The sequence below is a fragment of the Nicotiana tabacum genome, chromosome 19 (genome assembly GCF_000715075.1).
Source record: "Nicotiana tabacum cultivar K326 chromosome 19, ASM71507v2, whole genome shotgun sequence".
Lineage (NCBI taxonomy): Eukaryota > Viridiplantae > Streptophyta > Magnoliopsida > Solanales > Solanaceae > Nicotiana > Nicotiana tabacum.
The window spans coordinates 132,592,107-132,612,357 of record NC_134098.1 but is presented as its reverse complement, the minus strand read 5'-3'; the positions used below and the strand labels follow the sequence as shown (position 1 = coordinate 132,612,357).

General features: G+C 34.4%; 1 protein-coding gene across 1 annotated transcript; it reads right to left on the bottom strand.

Moving 5' to 3' along the window:
- Nucleotides 1–773: 773 nt before the first annotated feature.
- On the bottom strand, nt 774–16,780 carry LOC107817079 (regulator of nonsense transcripts UPF3). The gene is made up of 13 exons (XM_016642856.2): nt 16,226–16,780; nt 13,716–13,822; nt 13,367–13,462; nt 13,182–13,280; nt 12,955–13,034; nt 11,631–11,744; nt 11,149–11,293; nt 3,818–3,885; nt 2,570–3,011; nt 2,174–2,272; nt 1,945–2,042; nt 1,792–1,839; nt 774–1,472 (listed from the first exon to the last, which is right to left on the bottom strand). Exons 1-12 carry the CDS (start codon nt 16,363–16,365, stop codon nt 1,801–1,803), a joined length of 1,527 nt encoding a protein of 508 aa, XP_016498342.1. The 5' UTR covers nt 16,366–16,780; the 3' UTR covers nt 774–1,472; nt 1,792–1,800.
- Nucleotides 16,781–20,251: the final 3,471 nt, after the last annotated feature.

Here is a 20,251-nt window from a genome sequence, read left to right as displayed (position 1 = left end):
TATTTATATATGGTATAATAAGCTTATCCTTTCGGCACTCCGTTATGGATAAACATTACCACCGGTAGAAGATTATCTATATCTGGTATAATGAGCTTATCCTTTCGATACTCCGTTATGGATAAACATTATCCCCGGTAGAAGATTATCTATATCTGGTACAGTAGTAGTTTACACAGCAGCTTGCAGAAGCAGTTTACACAGCAACTTTCTTTTTTCTATAAATAGAGAAGATTTCAGTTCATTATGCACATAAGTTTGAAGTTTGAATAATATATCAGTTTCTCTTTATATTTGTCTTTACTTTACGGTCTTTATTTTATAACAATATATACAATAATTCTTTTATCACTAATAGTTCGAGTAAAACGACAAAAATTATTGGGAATCATATATTTTCTCAAACTGAGTTTGACTAGAAAAGATAAAAATGCAGATAATTATTTGATAGCTAAATATAAGGTTATTGCATCGCATTACTGTGAATTGACAATGGATCATTGAATCAGGAAAAATCTGACTAGGCATTGAACCTTCACGTATTATTCCGCACTTTATCAAAAAATTTGCGTCACTGTCTTTAGCAGCTTCCGTTTTTTTTAAAAAAAAAAAAAATACATCCGTTGATATATTATGAGTTATGACAACCATTGACATTTTATTTAATGTATCCAAACACGAAAAAGCCACTCACGTTACCGTAAGAATCCATTTTCTGCCTGAAATTTGATTCTCGGCAGAGGATTATGGGTGTTTCGTCAGGAAAATAAATATAAATCTGCAACCGTACAATATTATTGATAAATATAAAAATTGCACTATAGTTTTTTGGAACAACACTTTTTTTCATTTCGATAAAACATCCCTTGGACTAGCAACCCCATCCATACACACAAACAAGCGACTACGAACCGACCTCTTCAACGCTTTGCCATCAGGGCCCCACTTAGACAACAAGCTTCAACCAAGATTGCAGCAACTCCAAGCTTCTTCTTTGACAATCTCCAATCAGTCAAGCCTAGAACTAGTATGGGGCTATGAAACATATGTATGTGATTATTGGCGCACTTCACACAATACCATGTTTGTATTTACAGTTCAACAAAGGAAACCTTCCATCTATAGAACCATATTATTTGATAATCAGCCGGATCAATCACAGGAACAAGGAAACCCACATCACCGATGAAGAGACTTCATAAGGTGCACCAGCTGAAAATCGTGGTGTATATATCACTGATACGACTTCCTTTCCTCCTGCCCCTACTCCAGCCATCTTCAATTCAGTCAGATCAAAGACTAGTTTAGCAGTATATACCAGTTTCTAAACCACCTTGGCGAGTCAAAAATTTCATTAAGGCCTTCAGATCCTTATCTTTACTCCAGGAACCTTGCTCATACATGATGTGTCTAGTAAAGAGAGCTCCAGCCACTAGCCACGAATACCTGATATGGCAAAACCAAGCTTTTCGCTGCAGAAAAAACCAGATAAATTGAAGGCTCAACCTTTGAATCAATAATGGTAGATTGCACTCACCAAAAAGAAATACGCCATGCGTTTACCACCTACGCACTTTTAGACATAACCAAACTAAGTTGACAATAAAGTATATCTCGTGCCACTTGTACATTTAAATGAATGAGTGCTGTGGCAATTGTAGTGCTTCGATGCCATTCATTTATTCATCTATTAAGCATTTCTTTTGGATAGGTATTTTCATCTATCAAGCAACACCACTAAAATGAAAAGAACTTGGACAACAGAAATGAACAGCCAACTTTAAAGCTTACCATTAATGATTAAGTACCAGAACTTGACTTTTGGACCCACACTTGTTTCTGCATGAACATCATATAGTCCATGTGAGCAAATCAGTAAAAACACACAGTGAAAACACATCGGCCTACACTAAAATATGAAACATTGTACTAAACAAAGCACACCTCATGGGTACCATAGTTAGAAGGACCTCCCCTTCTCAAGGGTTTTCCTTCCCCTACTGAAATGCCATCATCCCTCATACCACGACGTTTATAAGTACCTAGATACATCAAAAAATTTAAACGTAACCAAACATGTCCCAGTGACGAAAAGAGGGAAGAAAATATTGAGCACAATACTTCACGTGTAGCAAAGAATCACAAAGTTTCATGACCCATAAACAAAACTAACCATTGTCAAAAGAAGAATGAGAATTACGCCCGCTTCCCATGGGTCTGAACTCCCCACCACGAACATTTGGCAGATCATTTTTGGTTTCACCCTGACTTCCTAAAGAAGAAGAAGAAAATTAGAAGGATTCCCCCCCACCCCTCCCCCCCAAAAAAGGGGGAAGATTCCAGGGAAAAGAAAACTGAGTAAACCCTAATCCTTAACAAACATTAATACATGTAAATTAAAATTAAGAGATGTAAGAAAATGATGAATATACTCTCTTTAATCTTTATAACAAATGAGAGACAAGAAAATAAAAGGCAGAATAGTTTTCTGTCAACCAAAATAATTAGAAAATCTAGCATCTGGCAAAAGGTCAAGAACACCAAACATGAGTGACACTAGTGAACAGACCTTCAAGAGAATCCAGCACTTCAGAAGATTGAGAGGTAGATGAAGACAAGGATTCATCACTAGCATGCAAACTATCAGCACGACGAAGAGGAGTCCAAACACCACGATCAGGCCTATCCCTAATCCTAGAGCGTCTTTCCTGCTTTTCAGTGTGGACAACATGCAAATCAGTTCCAACAATCTTATCCTCATTAACTCCGTTAATTTCTTTCTGAAACAACTGCACGCTTGGTGGCCTAGGAGGCTTTTTGTCCTTATCCTGGCTGTGCTGTTCTTGTTGGGATGCAGAAGGAGCTTGATTTTGACGAGCATCCTTGAGAAGAATACTTCTAATGATCTTCCCACTTGCCTCACGGCGCTGGTTCTGTTGCGGAGCAGATGATGTTATTGTATTCTTGACAATAGGTGCCGCATTGTCCTGAATCAATGAACCACTAGAAACCTATGAAGGAAAGAAAAGACTAATAAGTTCAAAGTTGCAGAAAATCTAAACTGAAATTAATTTTCCAGGAGACATTTATCGGGATGAACCAAATTGGTTTACATAAATTGGTTTTATACATTAAAGTGTTGGATACAAGTATCCATTACATATCAATTAAAGCAAGTCAACTATCTAAACAACAAGGGATTCCCTCCTCATCAGAGAAACAAATGAAATTAACAGAACTTTTGACCTTTAGCAGTGATCACTCAATAGTACAACAACATACCCAGTGTAATCCCACATAGTGGTGTCTGGTGACCACTCAATAGTAATAAGATCCCGTTTGCATCTGGAACCTCAAACTACTTCAAGGCCACCTTTTCTTTGTCAAGGTGAGCCAGATCGTTTTGCCACGTGCATTACAGCATTAAGTTATTACAATTGTGTCGAACAGATCAGTGTTTTTTAATTACAAAAGAAAGCCTTACTGTGACTTAGAAGTAAATAACATCGCAGATTAGATCACCTCAAAAGGTTTGATGGACCAATCCATATGCACAGAAACATTTCCACTGATTCTGTGAACATATCAGTCAGGAAGTTTGGGGGTAAAGAATATGAGGGATGATCGCCTAGTTGACTAAAAGAGATTAGCAAAAGTTATCTTAAAAATAAACATGCTCTAACACCTAGACGTCTCTCACTTCCAGAGCTTATGAAAGGAAATGGAGTTCCCCCAACCTAAGGCACAGTGGAGCTAATTTCATTTTCAGTGTGCAACCCCCACCCCCATCCCCACCCCCAACTAAAGTAAAACTTACATTAGGAATTTCTCTTTCCTTTCCCTTCAAGAGCAGGATTTTCTTCTTCCCAACATCAGCAGCTCCACCTGGAACAAATTCAACAGACCTTAAGCATTCTAAAAACATGTAAGATGAATAAGTAATGAATGTCAAGAATGGGAAGAGAAAGAAGATCAACAATCCAAATTTTTAAACCCTTACTAAGAGAGCACCATAAAAAGACCATGTTTTATGCTCCGTGATTCAGTTCAATCAAAAGATACAAGTCATCGTAGATAGACAATCTTCAGAGACAGATTGATTGTAGGATCATAGATAAAAATGGCATAAGAGGCATAGAGAGGATTCGAGGACAAGATCACTCAGACCCTAACAGAATTAAAAAATCATGTGTAATAACTTGGTAATGTGTAATAACTTGGCATAAGAGGCATATGGACTGAAAGAAACCTCAGATGTTTTGATGGAGTCTCAACTTCAATTCACTTGCTGAGGGCCAGATGTCTACTTAAGTCTTTTTTGTTGGGACAAACAGTCCTATGTAAATAGTTCTACTGTCTTTTTAGATTTTTTGAGCTCCCTTACTCTTGACTAGCCTCTTTGAGGTATATCTTCTTGTTATTGGCTAGCTCCAAGATCCCATCATAACATCTTGTAATGGAGCTAGCATCTTTATTTTTGTAATCACTGCATCTGCTTGATGCCTTTCAATGAAGCAACTTACTTTATCAAAAAAAAATAACTTGGTAATTCAATAAAGCTAGTCATCCCTTAGATAGACAATTTTCAGAGCATAGATGATGATTAATTAATATCATAAATTTTAAAAATGTTAAAGACCGTTATCGTTCATCATATCATATCATCATATAATATTATACTAAAAGTGGGAAGCCTCTATCTCTAAACTTGAATTACGAAAATACCCACATTTTGTCCTTCAATAGAACAGTTTCAATATTTTTGTATTACAAAAAGACATATTTCTTCCGTTACAATTCCACATTTCGTCCTTTATTAGAACACTTTCAATATTTTTGTATAAAAGAAAATAAACATTTCTTCCGTTACAAGTAACCATAATTTAATAAATGAATAAATATCATTCCTTTCATATGTCAACACATTAATTAAACACACTTGCATTAGCCAACCGCTTTGTTTCCGTAGAAAAAGTTGGAATATTTGAAGAGGCACATTGAATTATTTATTGTAGACTAATTCAATAAAAAAACGCTTGGGAAAGTTCAAGCAACACCATCCAACTGAAAAGGAGGATATATATAAAGGCAAGAAAATGTTCTATCTCCATCAAAGGCTCTGACGACGTCAAGGACTATTTCTAGCAGATCTTTCTCAATTCTTCAAATTACTCTTCTTAATTTCTTATATAAAGAGCTTAAGAAGTCCAGCACATCACTAATTTTAAGGCATCAAACTCTTTATATCACTGTTGTGAAAGTTTAAGCGTGATTCATTATGTTAGCATATAGAGTAGTGTCTTAGCTTTTGAATTTCAAAATTGTACTTATTAGTCAGTTAACAACAACAACAACAACAACAATAACAACAACAACAACAACCCAGTATAATCCCACTAGTGGGGTCTGGGGAGGGTAGTGTGTACGCAGACCTTACCCCTACCCTGGGGTAGAGAGGCTGTTTCCAATAGACCCTCGGCATCCTTCCCTCCAAGAACTCCCCACCTTGCTCTTGGGGTGACTCGAACTCACAACCTCTTGGTTGGAAGAGGAGGGTGCTTACCATCAGAGCAACCCACCTTCCCTCCAACCCAAATTTATATAAAGACCATATTGATATATCTTTCGTTTTCTTTTGATGGAACATTTTAGTATTTCTTAAAAGTTCAATGACTATATTATTGATATTTTATTTGTGGTACTCTTCGCCTACTTCCTGTCTCTATAGTTTATAATATCATGCTTCATCGACACATGTACAACAACAACAAATAAGGCTCAATCCCAAACTGTCACAAAATATTGTCGAGTATTCTCTTTCTTTTTAACAGTTGATATATATTGTTTTTGCATGCTGGTTCTTTCAAAGATCAAGAAGTATGTCAAAAAAATTGCTATCAACAGGGGCAGAGCTAGAGTGTCGGGACGGGTTTGGCCAAACCCAATAGCTTTCAAACTCTATATTTGACCTAATAACTTAAAAAAATTAGAATTCCAAACCATATGCTTGAAATCCTGGCTCTGCCTCTGGCTATCAAGACCAACAACAACCATGTATCTGCAAGGTATCTTATGTATGGACTTAATATGGAAATGAGTGTTGTAGCATGAAAATTATTTTGTTGGTGGTAGGCTGGTAGAATTTAAAAGAAATTCTCTCTACAATCTCTTTCAATTACCTGGCAGGGGAATGAGCCAAATTTGCTCCTCAAAAACCAATTGTTGTACTTATATAAGTTACCCACAAATTGACTCGCCATGTAAATATATTATAACTTTCAGCGCATTTCCCCTAACAAGTAGCAGTGCAAAAGAAAATGGCATTTTTTATATTATCTTATGGTGGTTATAATGATATTTGTTTGATCTTAGAAATTTTCATTTGCTCAGCATATATAAAATGAAAACTTGAAAATCTTTTAGTGAATCCATTTTTTGCAATTGCTTTATGATTTTACAATCTTATTGGAAGTATATTTCAATTTCAAGGTAAAAAAAATTCAGTACTAATTATGTGACAAATATACTCATTCCTGTGTTTCTAGCTATATATGTAATGCATTAACTCTTTTTTTTTTTTCTCTTTATAGATGCATGTCATTGTTGGATTTTGCAAAGGCGTTTGACTTGGTGATTGCTAACTCGAGTTTTTCGAAGAAGGAGGAGAACTTGGTTACTTTTAAGAGTTTGGTAGCCAAGACTCAGATTGACTTTTACTCCTTAGAAAGTCAGATAGAGGTCTGTGCGTAGATTTCAAGGTCTTCCTAAGTGAGAACCTCTCGACCCAGCATAGGCCCATGGTCATGGATTTGGAGATTATGAGGAAGCAGAGAAAAAGGGTTGCGTATGGTCTTTCTAGGATCAAATGGGGAGCTTTGACGAAGGTTAGAGCCTAGGAGTTGGGGGATAAGCTATTGGCTATGGGGGCATGGAAGATCAGTGCGAACACAAGTGGTATGTGGGCCGCGACTGCAAATTACATTAGAGAGGCCGCTAGGGAGGTATTGGGGGTCTCGAAGGGCCCTTATGTTGGCCGAAAAGGTGACTAGTGGTGGAGCACTAAGGTCCAATTTTAAATCAATTAACATGGGGTTCTACGTGCAACACACGTGTCCAGAACTAGTTATACTAAAAGTAGGAAGCCCTTATAACTAAAGTTAGATTACCAAAATGCCCATGAAAAATTGAGTTACAATTTCGTCCTTCAATTAGAAACAACTCTACATAAAATTCTTGTACAAAAATATAACTTATATAAAATAACAAAAAGGTAAAATATTTCATAATAAATAGTAACATTTAATCAATAATAGTGTTGAGTCCCTTCAATTAGCTGCCACACATGTATCTATTAGATCTAACGTTTACCATTCCCTATTATATTTTCTTCATTTTCTCTTAACTTGACTTCTCAACTTTTATCCTAAATGCAATTTTAAATATGCTTTATTCAAAACTCTTTTACTAGATTCATGTACAAAAGTAGAAAAATATCATATAGTCATAAATAATAATTATGTCATTGAGTCTCTTCCTCTTCTCCTAATTAATTGATTTCCATAATTATATATTTATATCTTGTGTTTACTTGTCATTAAAACAAAACTCTGATTATCAATAGCCTTATCTTCTCCCATCTTATTATCTTCTGCCTTTTTAGATTTTGAGTAATAAAATTTAACATTGACTGCCAAACTATTGGAGATGCTTACCATCACTGCAAGTGGCACAACTAAGATAAGATTTACAGCAAGAACACTTTTTATATATGGCCCGTTCAAAAGTCCACAGGGATTAATGTATTTCTATGAGCTACTTATTCAAAGTCCATGCCATGAGCAACTGATCAAGTGCGCCAGACTCATATCCAAACAACTAACACTCCATCCAAAAGGAAAATTTTGTTCATGAGTAACTCCTCTATTGACTTAGATTCTTTGTTTTTGTGTTTATGTTTCTCTTAATATTAGAATGTTAAGGTTTAGTCAATTATGAGAAATGATTCAAATATCATTTATTTCTTTAGGATTTGAAGACATATTAAATACCATTGTTCTTTCGAGACTCAGTCACACCACATGCATAACATTCAAATTTTTCTTAGCTTGTTCAAGCTTTTTTATCTACTTGTGTTTTCAGTTGATGACTTATCTTTATTACGGGGTGACACGGGTTTGTGATAAGTGTCTAGAATATGCTTTATTCTTATTTGTGGAGCCGATTATATTCCCGTTATTTTACATCTCTTGTTATATTTATGTATCACCTTTAATGTAATATGCAGATTTACAAAAGTTGATTCCTAATTTAATTGGGGACTGAATTTTCTTGCAATAATCTTTTTGATAGTATATTTTGCTCTGCCAATCAGTATCATCACAAAGCATTAATAATGGCAGATTAACTAAAATGGTAGAAAGGAACATACACAAAAAGACCAATTAATATGTTTGCAACTCATAAAATAAAATTATAATAATTGAAAATAACATTTGACTAACTTAATATAATTGTTCATTGCAGGTTCCATATTCAAATATTAAGTCACTGAAATCGAATTATGTTAGTGACATACTTTAACTTCAAATGCTTAGTTAATTTGTAACTTTTATTACCTAAAAATTTGGTACTCATTGATATTGGGAACACGCGCAACACACGTGTCCAGAAACTAGTAAGTTTAATAAGATTAAAGAATATATCATAAACAAGAAAACCAATCCTTGTGAGGGAGAACGTTTCATGTTTCAAGTTACCGTTTGACACAACTAAACAGCTTGAAGGGAATAGTCTCTCATTCCTAGTATCTTTTTGGTGCACCCATGAGGTTCCGGTTTGTATAAAAGATCAGGTATTGGGAATCATATTATGTTGTAGATTCTCTATAACTTGGTATACTGCTTGTATTCATGAGATTAATCCATATTAATGAAAGTATTTACCTTGTCAAAAAAAAGTAATAGCTTTTTTTTAAAAGCTAAAAGATGAAAAATAAAAGTAAGAAGCTTGAAGATCTAGATTAAGAACCCTTGCCCTCTAAACCAAGGCATCTAAATTTCTGCCTCCATGATATCTCCTCTGCTTTGGCTATCTGTTGAATCTCTACTCTCAGGTTCACCATTTGACTGGCCTCAGTTAGCTCAGTTGCCTTCCTTCTGTGGCTTGTTCTAGTATCATGAGCTCGTCCAAAGCCCTGGACTTTCTAGTCTCCACTCTTCCAAACTCCTTGTTCCAAACGTTGATATCCTTTTTAAGGCTTTTCAGCTTTTGCATTAAAATCTGAACTACCAGTGAATGTGTGATTGTGCCACCAGGTCTTTAGGTTGTCCGGGTAATCCATCCGACTGTAACTAGGGGTGTACAAAGAAAACCGATAAACCGCACCAAGCCGATAATCCGAGTCAAACCGGTAAAAAAAAAAAAAATGTGGTTTGGTTTGATTTGGTATTGGAAAATAAAACCCGACCATAATTGGTTTGGTTTGGTTTTAACTAAAAAAAGTCAAACTGAAACCAAACCAACCCGATAGTACATTTATATAATTTTTAAAAATATTTTATACATATAAATATTTATTGTAATGTAATTTATAAATATTTCTTAAACTTTTTCACAGTTTTATCTTTTAACGTATTATTTCAAGTTTAGACTTAACATTCTTGAATGGTAAATAAATTTTATAGCCCATAAATGTAGTAACTCAAACAAAGTTCAAATCAATACTAATGCTAATAAAAGCAATTCAATTCAATACTAGGAATGGCGATAGTGTTGGATAATTATTTTAGTTTTATATTGGTTTATAATGAAAATGCATAACTTAGTTTATCTTTTTCTTTAGTGCTTAGTTATGTAATTAATATTAGTACTTATTAGCTATACTTATTTTAGCATGACCTATATAGTATTTTTAGATTATGTTAATTTTCATTATGGCTTATTAATTAGCAATAATTATTTTATGTAATTTTATTATTTTATCTTTGTAATTGAATATTTTAGTATAATGCTATGACTTATCTCACATATTATTGTGTTAGTTTCTTGAAAAACACATTATATAGTTGTATTTTACTAGGACTTAAGAAATATTTGGAGCACAAGTTACATATTTTATGCTATGACGATTTTACAGGGAAAAAACCCGAGAAAAACCGAGATTGAAAAACTCGACTTTGTTGGTTTGTGGTTTGGTTTATAAATTTAAAAACCCGACGCCATTGGTTTGGTTTGATAATTGAAAAATCTGAACCAACCCGACCTATGTACACCCCTAACTGTAACCACATACTCTCAAACTTGAAGTAGGAAGGAGTTGCATCCCAATCCCCACATTCCAATAGGATTGGCCTACGATTGGAGATCACCTTTGTCATTGCAATATGCCTCACAGCTCTGAAAGTTTCATTCCACTCTTGTGAGATGAGGAACCTTTCAAGCCTTGATGCCTGCAAGCTGTTTTCACCTCTCGACCAAGTGTATTGTGCCCCTTGGAGGGGAAGATCAATGACATCTAGGTCCTGGATGATGTCTGAGAATGCTTCATGGCGTTTGATCTTCTATTGCAATTGAACCTTTCAATCTCAAATCTGCAAACATTGAAATCACCTCCCAAAACCCATTGACCTTCCCACAATCCCATTACCCTGCAATTTCACTCCAGAGTCCAGATCAATCCCCTTAGCCAACCAGATGTTCAAAAGATACACTTATAACCAAGTAGAGGTGTCTATCTGGTTATTAGCATTGTTAAAATGTCTCTGATCGTTGTGGACAACTTAAAGGGTCTATTTATGCATTTCGCCATAGTGGAATCAACATTATGCAGGTGTTATCTTGTGAAAGGAGACCACAAGTTTAGAGCTTTTGTCTTTTCTGATGTATTGTTATTGTCCATTATACAGATGATAAGATGATTTTGTTAGTTTCCTGCTTAAGGTGACTAAGATTTTTGCTGTACCATTGTATACACCCAGCGCTCTCATGCTGCAGTGGTACGTAAAATATATCTTTATTTATCAGAAAATTCCAAAACCATGTCAATTTGTGCTTATGATAGTTCCTTGCTTCTAAAAAGAGCATGTATGAAAGCAAGCATGGAAAACATGTGATTACAACTAACAACTAAAGTGTAGGCATACTGCATACCAGTTTCCTCTTCAACTGCATCAGCCCCAGATCCAGGAGCGGAGGTACCAGACTTCTCAGCCTGCTGCTGATCGTCACGTTTTGGAACTAAAATATGTCTTTTGTCTTTGCCACTCCCAGCCTTAGAACTATCTCGAAGAACATACTGTACGATCAAACAGTTCCATAAGTGATGGAAGATAAAGCATCACAAACCACATATCCATCAAAAGAAATATCCCCCAAAGCAGAAGCTACTTGTCCACATGAACAAGAGTTCGATAAGAAAAATATCCTCAATCAATTATTAGAGGACAGGAAAATCAACAGAGAAAAGCTGATGCAGAAGTCAAAGCAGGTATATCATTATTTTCACAAGCACATAGATCACAGATGTTGCAACTGAGAGAAGATCAAATGCAGAGCTATTTGCATGAAATAGATAGATCTAATACCAAGAGTACCAATTGCCAAAAAGTTGGATTGGAAGACGACATCCTTACCATGGTTGTAGAAACCCTTCTCTTTTCAGAGCCTTGTTTAAATGCACTTGAGCTAGGACTTCCTGAGGATGTGCCGTTCGCTCTTCTGGTCGGTCTCCCATTAGATAGAGATTTCTGTCAAAGACCAAGGATAAGAAGTTAGTACGAATCCTTAAACTTGAAGGAAGATGCACCAAATCATGAGTGGTACCATCATCGCTATTTATTAAACAGAATTGAGTGTACACCTCTGAGAAGTGTAGACAATGTAATAGATGGTTAATGGAAAAGCTCATTGTCAACAGATTCAGCCTGCTCACAAAAATCATGGAGCTGTTTACCATCAATTATCCAAACAAATTAATCAAGGCCACTTAGGTCACAAGTTTTCTGTATTTAATCCAGTTACGCGTCATATTTTTGTCCATAAATCACTAGTATAACACTTTAACGCATATCTAGGAAGCATATATAATAAATTCTTCAATATTGGCCTTTTGATTTGCTTAGATCTATAAATGTCTCTATGACGTACGAAATGGAAGACTGACCCAGCAACTTTAGAAGAAAAGGACCTAACCTTCGAATAACTATTTGATGCATATCAAGGGTCCCAGAAAATATTTTCCCCACTACAGTAATTTGTTCATCATTTTACCATCCTTTCACATTATTTATGCTCAAAACTTATGCTGCTAGTCACCCCTTTTCTTTTCTTTTTAAATTTATTAATGAGCTAAAAAATGGATTCACGGGCAGCATATTTTTTTAGACTGAATTAAAACCACTGCAATGGTGTGAACAGATGGTAAATTGCTTCTGACACGAACATAGCCTCGATTTACATGAATATACTGATCCTAGCTAAGAAATTGAAAGGAGATCATATATATAAGGGTGACATCCATGCTTGTCTCCAAGAAAGTAATCAGCCTCCGACAGCACAGGATATTAAATTGCAACCTTCTTAGACTGTCTTGGAGCACTGATCATGATTGAAGCCAAAATATCAAATGAAAGAGGAGGTTGGCATTACAATAATTCATTGCAGAATGATGAAATGTATTTTCTGCTCTTCACATGCTCATATTATACAGACGAAAAACAGAAGTACTTTAATGCCACACAAGACCCATTTATTTTCTCTAACCTCTTTCTCTCTAAGGGAAGGGAGGAAAGCATTCATGTACCAAATAACCACAGTGCCAGAAGACTCCCCAAGGCGGGCTCGGGGGAAGGTGAATGTACCAAGAGAGGGGGAGAGAGAAAGAGACCGTGAAATACTTCTCTATTTGGAAGAATGAAAATCTAACAGGTTAAAATTTAATAACAGGAGAACTCCTACCCGAGCTCCACTCTTGGCAGCTCTTTTCTGACGTATGTAGTCCATCAAAGGAGTAACTATAGGAGCATCCTTTGCAGAACCTAAAAACCAACGAAAATGTGAAACTTCAATTTCAGAACATGCACTCCACCACCATAGTTTGTTCTCCACAATCTCTCATTTTATAGATTAAATATCAGTTTGATGCAGGAGGACAGCATCAACATTCTGGAAATAGTCTAACTAACCAGCTCGTTCAGCTTCCTTTCTTTCCAATTGTATTTCTGCACTCGGAAGATTCTCGATAGGCTTTGCAATAAATTCAAGGAACTCCAGATATTCAGGATCTACAAGTGCATCAATAAACTTAACTGTGACTGCAGACTAGATGGAGATAGCTAGGTCAGATGTAATCCGCACATTAATTTAGTACCTTTCAAGATGGTTCCTTCGCGGCCATCCTTCTTGGACCAGCGTTTTGGAGCACGCTGTGAAGGAGCATACTCAACAATAGTTTTGAACTGAGTGCCTAGTATAGACACACACGAAGGTAAGAAACAAATTGGCAAACAAAAGACCAAATAATTCCAGACAGAGAACTATCACGAACTAGATAACACAAGGGATCAACATTTTCTTTACATAGTTACAGTAAACAGGACCAAAAATTTTAATCCTGTAGCGAATGTTGAAATGAATTTCAAACAATTTTAAATATCATCTTGAAGGAGGAATAACCAATTAAGCCCAACTAAGCTCTTGTAACTGTTCTTGAGCTTTACCTTTCTCATTTACAAAAACGTGTCCATCAAAGAACTCGGCAAACTCGATAACATCTTCTGGCCTCTTAAAGTCAACATATGCTCTTGAATAGGTTTGATGCTTCTGGCTGCAGGAGAAAATTTGAGGTGAAGGCCTGAAGGGAACTATAAGAGACACTGACATTGAGGGAAAAAGGAGTGCACTTTGGCAATCTAAAGCATACTAAGTTCATGTTGTGTACATAACATGCTGGCACAATTATCTGCTCTTAATTGCGACATAGCTGATAATCCTACTCCAACAGTGTAAATAATTAAAAAAAAAATGGACATAAAGATAAACAAAATGAAATCCTTCTAGAACAGTGATCCAACTGAAAGACAAACCACGAAAAGCATCCATATAACAATATATGTAACTATGTACATAAGTTATACACAAAAATATAAGTCCAACACTAGCTAACCTGTCAAAGGAAAATGACAGAATCTATAAAAGGATAATCTTGAAAAATTACAGGAATGTATATAATCCACACATTGACTAAATGTAAATATGATAAATAGAGATAAATTCTCTCGTAACAACTGTTTCTCAGATGTCTAAGCATGCATCTATATGGCTTATTATAGAGAAGTTATGAGGAATTTACCCATCCAAAGCATGTTTAAACACTCAATACAGGGTGATCTTCAAGAATCACTTATCGGGGGGGAAGATGGTATCCAAGACTCATTAATCCGTCAATAGCCCTGGTAAAAGACTAAATAAAATGTCCTCTGGGACAAACTTTACCGTGTTAAGAACTTAAATATTCCACAGCAGAGGATATTATATGGACTATACATCTGCGCATCCACTTATATAGACCAAAGGCAGTTGACCCTTTTGCACAAGTAGCTATTTAATCGGTTATAAAAAAACAAGTGGCTATATAATCTAGTTCAGCATTCTCTTCAGAACAGCACCTCATCAGTTTTTATTTGCAAGTCAAGGCAATAAAGGTGATCATCCTTTTATAATAAAACATTCAACCCCCTCTTTCCGACAAATTTGAAAAAAGGCATACCATTCAGAAGATAGTGAGAGAGTAAGGACAAAATCATAAATAAGGGAGTTTTAGTTTTTTAATTTGCGTTCACAAAGTGAGAACCCCTCTTACAGATGCACATTATCTTTGAAACAGCACCGCACTAGTTAGTATTTCTGACTAAAGTCTAACAAGTCAAGGCAGTAAAGATGATCGCCAAATTCTGCAAGGCATATACTGCAAAACCATTCAACTACCTATAAATTCGAAAAAAAGATATACCATACAACAACAAAAATTCCAACTAACAAAGGCTACAATAAATGAGAGAGCAAAGACAAAACCATAAATTTCGGTTAGTTTTCTTGATAAGGATCTGATGAATTTAAAAAGGGCAGCCCGGTGCACTAAGCTCCCACTATGCGCGGGGTCCGGGGAAGGGACGGATTGCCAGAAAACCCGAATCTCCATGTATCCTAAGAAAACAAAATAAGGAAAGAACAGACTGGATAAACGATAATGCTTTAAATCAGATTCAGAGCTGACGCTGAAAAATCCCTCTCATAGAGGTGGCAATCTAGTTCACGAATTTCTTCAAAATGCAGCACACCGTCATTATTTTTAACGAAAAATCTATACAAGTAAAGGCAATAAAGGCTACCACCTTATCCGGATAAACTACTGTATTCTCTCATACTAAATTCGCAAAAGGTTTTACCAACCAAAAGAGATCACCAAATAAAGGAACATTAAAGAAGGGAGAGCAAGGACAAAATCATAGGTACAGATAAATCAACTGCTAAAAGACCCTGGTCCCTATCAAAAGAGAACAAGCTATGAAAGAACGAAGCAGACAAACTACACCGACAACGATCTCATTTGCAATTGTGCTCTTTTCATGCAAGCAAAGGGGAAGATATTTACTGCGCTACTTATGCTTTTGTTCTTCTCTTTATGGGTATTCATCTTCCCAGACACGCCCACCTTTTAACAGAATATACCATACTAGTGTATACATTCCCCAAACAGTTCCTGCCAAAGCCTCATCTGTCTCACAAATACACACAGGACAGCGACCCAAAATAAAAAACAAATAACCAATCAATCAGTAACACTGCTGATCCCCTATCCTAAACGGACACTAAGGACAGAGAGGAATTATAAATGTTTTTAAGGATAAAGCCTTATCTTTTCTAACATATGCTTACATAACATGAATTATTGGTGTACAGAAACTTTTGTACAGTGGCACCTCCTTGATGCTGTATTTCAGTCAATAATATCCAATTTTACGTACCCCAAAAAACTTAAATGAACAATCATAAGTTCACAGAACCCAATCGAACTATCAAAATTCTAAGTGAACAATACTTACTTCAAAATCACAATCCTAATCAATCACAATACTATGCATATGTAAAATGGATGGAGTATAACTACTAAAGCCAGGAAACATATTTAAAATAGTAATGTTTAACAACAAAAACTCGAAACCCTAACCTGGACTTGCCAGGACGAAAAGAGAACCAGTTGTAGCGACCAGTGAATCGGGAAAGAACTTGCTCAACAAGCATAGACTGAGAAATTGTAGGGGGCAAGTGCCGCAGCACTACTTTTGTTCGATCTAACGGTCCCTTCATGCGAATAATACTTTTTTCCTTTGATCTTTTCGCAGAAACTTTACACCAAATTTACCAGAAAAATATATCAGAAATCACATCTTCCCTTACAGCTTCAACAACATAGATCGACGAAATTTGTGTGCCCTAATTTTTCCAATTCCGTGATGAATGTCCGTCCATGCATGAGAAAAATAGAAAGAGAAAGTCTAAGGTTGGAGGAATTTAGAGAGAGAAACAATAAACAAGAAGAGAGAATGATGTTAACAGAGTGACGAAAGAGGATTCTGGGAAGGAGTCTCTGTATTTATATAAATTTTTACAGAGATACGAATACTCGACGCAGTGTTTGTCAAAAAGGCCTTTTTCTTCAACTCTTTTTCGGCTCTTCTAATATGGAGGGGGTTGCTGGATCTTTTTTCCATAACCAGAAACCAAACCGATTAGGTGTATTTTTTAAATATTTGAATCAAATCTAACCAAATAAATCGACTTTTTATCAATTCGGTCTACGTCCGTTTTCTATTATTTATCGTTTTTTTTAAATATGAGATATAGACTATTAAATATATATTATAATGACTATATTTTTAACATAACACTATCAAATCAATTGCTCTTTGATAAATCTATCATTTACCAAGATATATTGATGATAATTGAACCAAATAGTGATGAATAATTTTAGGACTCAATTAAAAATAAATTATTTTTAACATGAAATAAATTATTGTACTTAACAAAAAAAAATTACTAATCAAACTAGAATGTAAAGGCAAATAACTAGATTATTATAATAGCAAATAACTAGATTAAAAGTGCAAACTATTAAAATGTAACATAAAATTTTAAAAAACTTTGTATAACAATATACATATATATAGATATAATAATAAATTTTAAATAGCTACTACTATATTCGGTTTTATTTGGTTTTTCGATTATTTTTTTATTAAAATAAAAACCAAACCAAATTTGATCGGTTTTAAAATTCAAAATCAAAACCAAACCAAACCGAAAAAATATCGATTTTTTAGTCGGTTTAGTTCGTTTTTCGATTTGGTTCGATTTTTCGAGTTTTATGAACACCCGTACTTCTAATGTTTGTTTGATATTTTTTTAAAAAAAATATAAATAATTTTACATTTTTTTAAACTAAATATGTTTGAGCTGTTTTTGTTAAGAAAAAATGAAGATATTGAGAATTGAGTATCTAGAGATCTTCAATAAAGAGTTTAATTGGTCTGAGTTTTCCAAATAATACTTGTCTAGATTATTTTTTTACAAAATAAAAAATTTATCCAAAGAGTATTTAGTAAGTATTAAGTGTCATCTAGTGATCCGGTTTATAGCCTGTTTGGCCAAGTTGGAGAAATCAACTTATTTTGATAAGTATTTTTTTCAAAAGTGCTTTTGAAAAAAAAATACTTTTGGAGAGAAGCAGTTTGTGTTTGGCTAATCACTCTTAAAAGCACTTTTGAGCAATAATTTGTGTTTGACCAAGCTTTTCAGAAAGTGATTTTAAGTATCAAATTACGAATAAGGACATGAATAGATTTACTTAATAGTTAATATTATAAGTAAATAAATAATCTTAAAAATTTGTTATTACATGCAATAATTAAATCTTTTTATTTTATTTAAGTAAAATATGAAAATAAAATTTAAAAGTACTTAATTATTTTAATATAAGTTAAATATATTAAAAATCATTCAACAAATATCAAAACATTCACCCCTAAAGTCACTATATATTAGAAAGCTATCATAAAAATAATAAGAAATATTTATATATTAATATCCTAAGTATTAGGTTTAACGGTTATTTTGGCATATATTATATTTTGTTAAGGGTATTTTTGGTAAGAAGAAAAGTCAAAACTGCTTCTGCTTTTGGGAAGAAATTACTTTTTCTGCTTCTTCCCAAAACTATTTTTTTTTTCCCAAAAAAGTTTGGCCAAACAACTCAAGTTAAGAAAAAAAAACGTTTTTGACCTTTTAAGAAGTTTGGCCAAACATGCTTTTAGTCTAAACCAACATGTATTATCATTTTATGTAAAATGATACAAGGTGCGGACATGCCAACAACAAAAATATATATCCCAAAATTACAAAGAGCAAATTTAAGTTTGTCTTAGAGAAACATACAAATTTATGAAAAACAAGGAAGTTGCAATGCATTGCAACTATAAATAAAGTAAGCATTAGCCCCGTCGATTTGGGCAAATATGAACACAACTTACTCAAAGAATATATAATTACCCAGTTGGATTGTCTCTCACTTTAATAGATGTACCCTTTTACTTTGGGGGTCCTATAACCTCCCTTAACAACTTTGAGTTGGTATTACTGTCCCTTTTCCAGCATACATGACATAAAAGAGTGTATGTCACTTGCTTAAAGACTAAAGAGAGTGAGGGGATCAAAAAATAAAATTTAATTTTTACAAGATATTTTATTAAATGTATTTTATTTTTATTTTTCTTTCTTTTTTGTTTTACTTTTCTTCGTCATTTTCTCTTCTTTCTTCACTTCTTCCTTCTTCTTTATTAACAGGTTTCTCATCTACCACTCCACTTCACCGCCTCCATCTCCACCAATCTCACCATAGTTTTTCTTCAATTAAAAAAAAGTTATACTCCACATATTTAATCACACCCATTGTTAAGATCGGGAATCCGGGTAATGCGAAATTTAGCCAAACAACGGTATAATGATAATAACAAAGACAATGGAAGGTGATAATAACGGCAATTAAAGAATATAAAAAAGACACAAATTTAACGTGGTTCGGTCAAGGTGACCTACGTCCACAAGCGGAGATGAGCAATTTCACTATAATAACAAGAGTACAAAAGAGAGTACAAAATTAGAGTAAATACTCTAATTAATCCCAAATACTCCAAGACAATAACCTCACAAGATCACTCCAAAGAAAGGGTTCACACAAGTGTTTTCCAACACTCACTCTCTTATAAAATACTCTATAATAAAATAAAAGAGGAAAAAGAAAGACAAGAGTGAAAAACTCTTGAATTGGTGTGTTTACAAATGAGGAGAAACTCTTCTATTTATAGCAAGAAATTCTTGGCCTAATAATGGATATTATGTCATGTCAAATGTCATGATACACAAATTTATTATAATAGATATTATGTCATGGCAAATATCATGAACCATAAATTTGTTATAATGGATATTATGTCACGACAAATGTGATAGAAAATTTGGCCATATTACGCCCTATCACCATTTTGACTGTCATAATCTCCGCCACATCGTTTAAAAAAAAGCTTAGGAAGCTTCAACTAGAAATAAAATACGACCTAATAGAAATCTCACGATTTTGTTTTCAAAGAAATCAGTTGTCAAGGAAGGACAACGTCGTCGGAGCTCTGATTCGAAATCTTTGTGGGTCTTCTTCGATTACATATTTTAGGAGATGGAACAAATATTGATGAAATCGAAAGCTTTTATTATATTGATTGGAATTTCCTTTTCTCTGATTAAACGAGTTAGCAGTGAAACTAGCCTTCCCTGTCTCCTTCATAATTTGATTTCATATTGTTAATTGATGAATCTGGAAATGTGCTATTTCCTTTCCATCATGATATGAATTTGTTGAATAAGTTCAAATATTTCCTTTATTCTTCTAATTGAACTCTATATTTTTTGTTTGTTTCTAGGGTAGCCAATGGTATTTGTTGTTGGTTGACGACGACAAAAGAGAGAGTGAGGGAGATGTTAATGGGGTTACTGCCAAGGTTTTACAGAGAAGGTGTTAAAAAGTATTGTGGGGGTGGTACAACATTGTAATATTTGGATATATAAATTTGTATGCAAAAAATATAGATTTCAATATGAAAATGGTTGCCTACAACTTATGTGAATGTCAATTTCAATAATA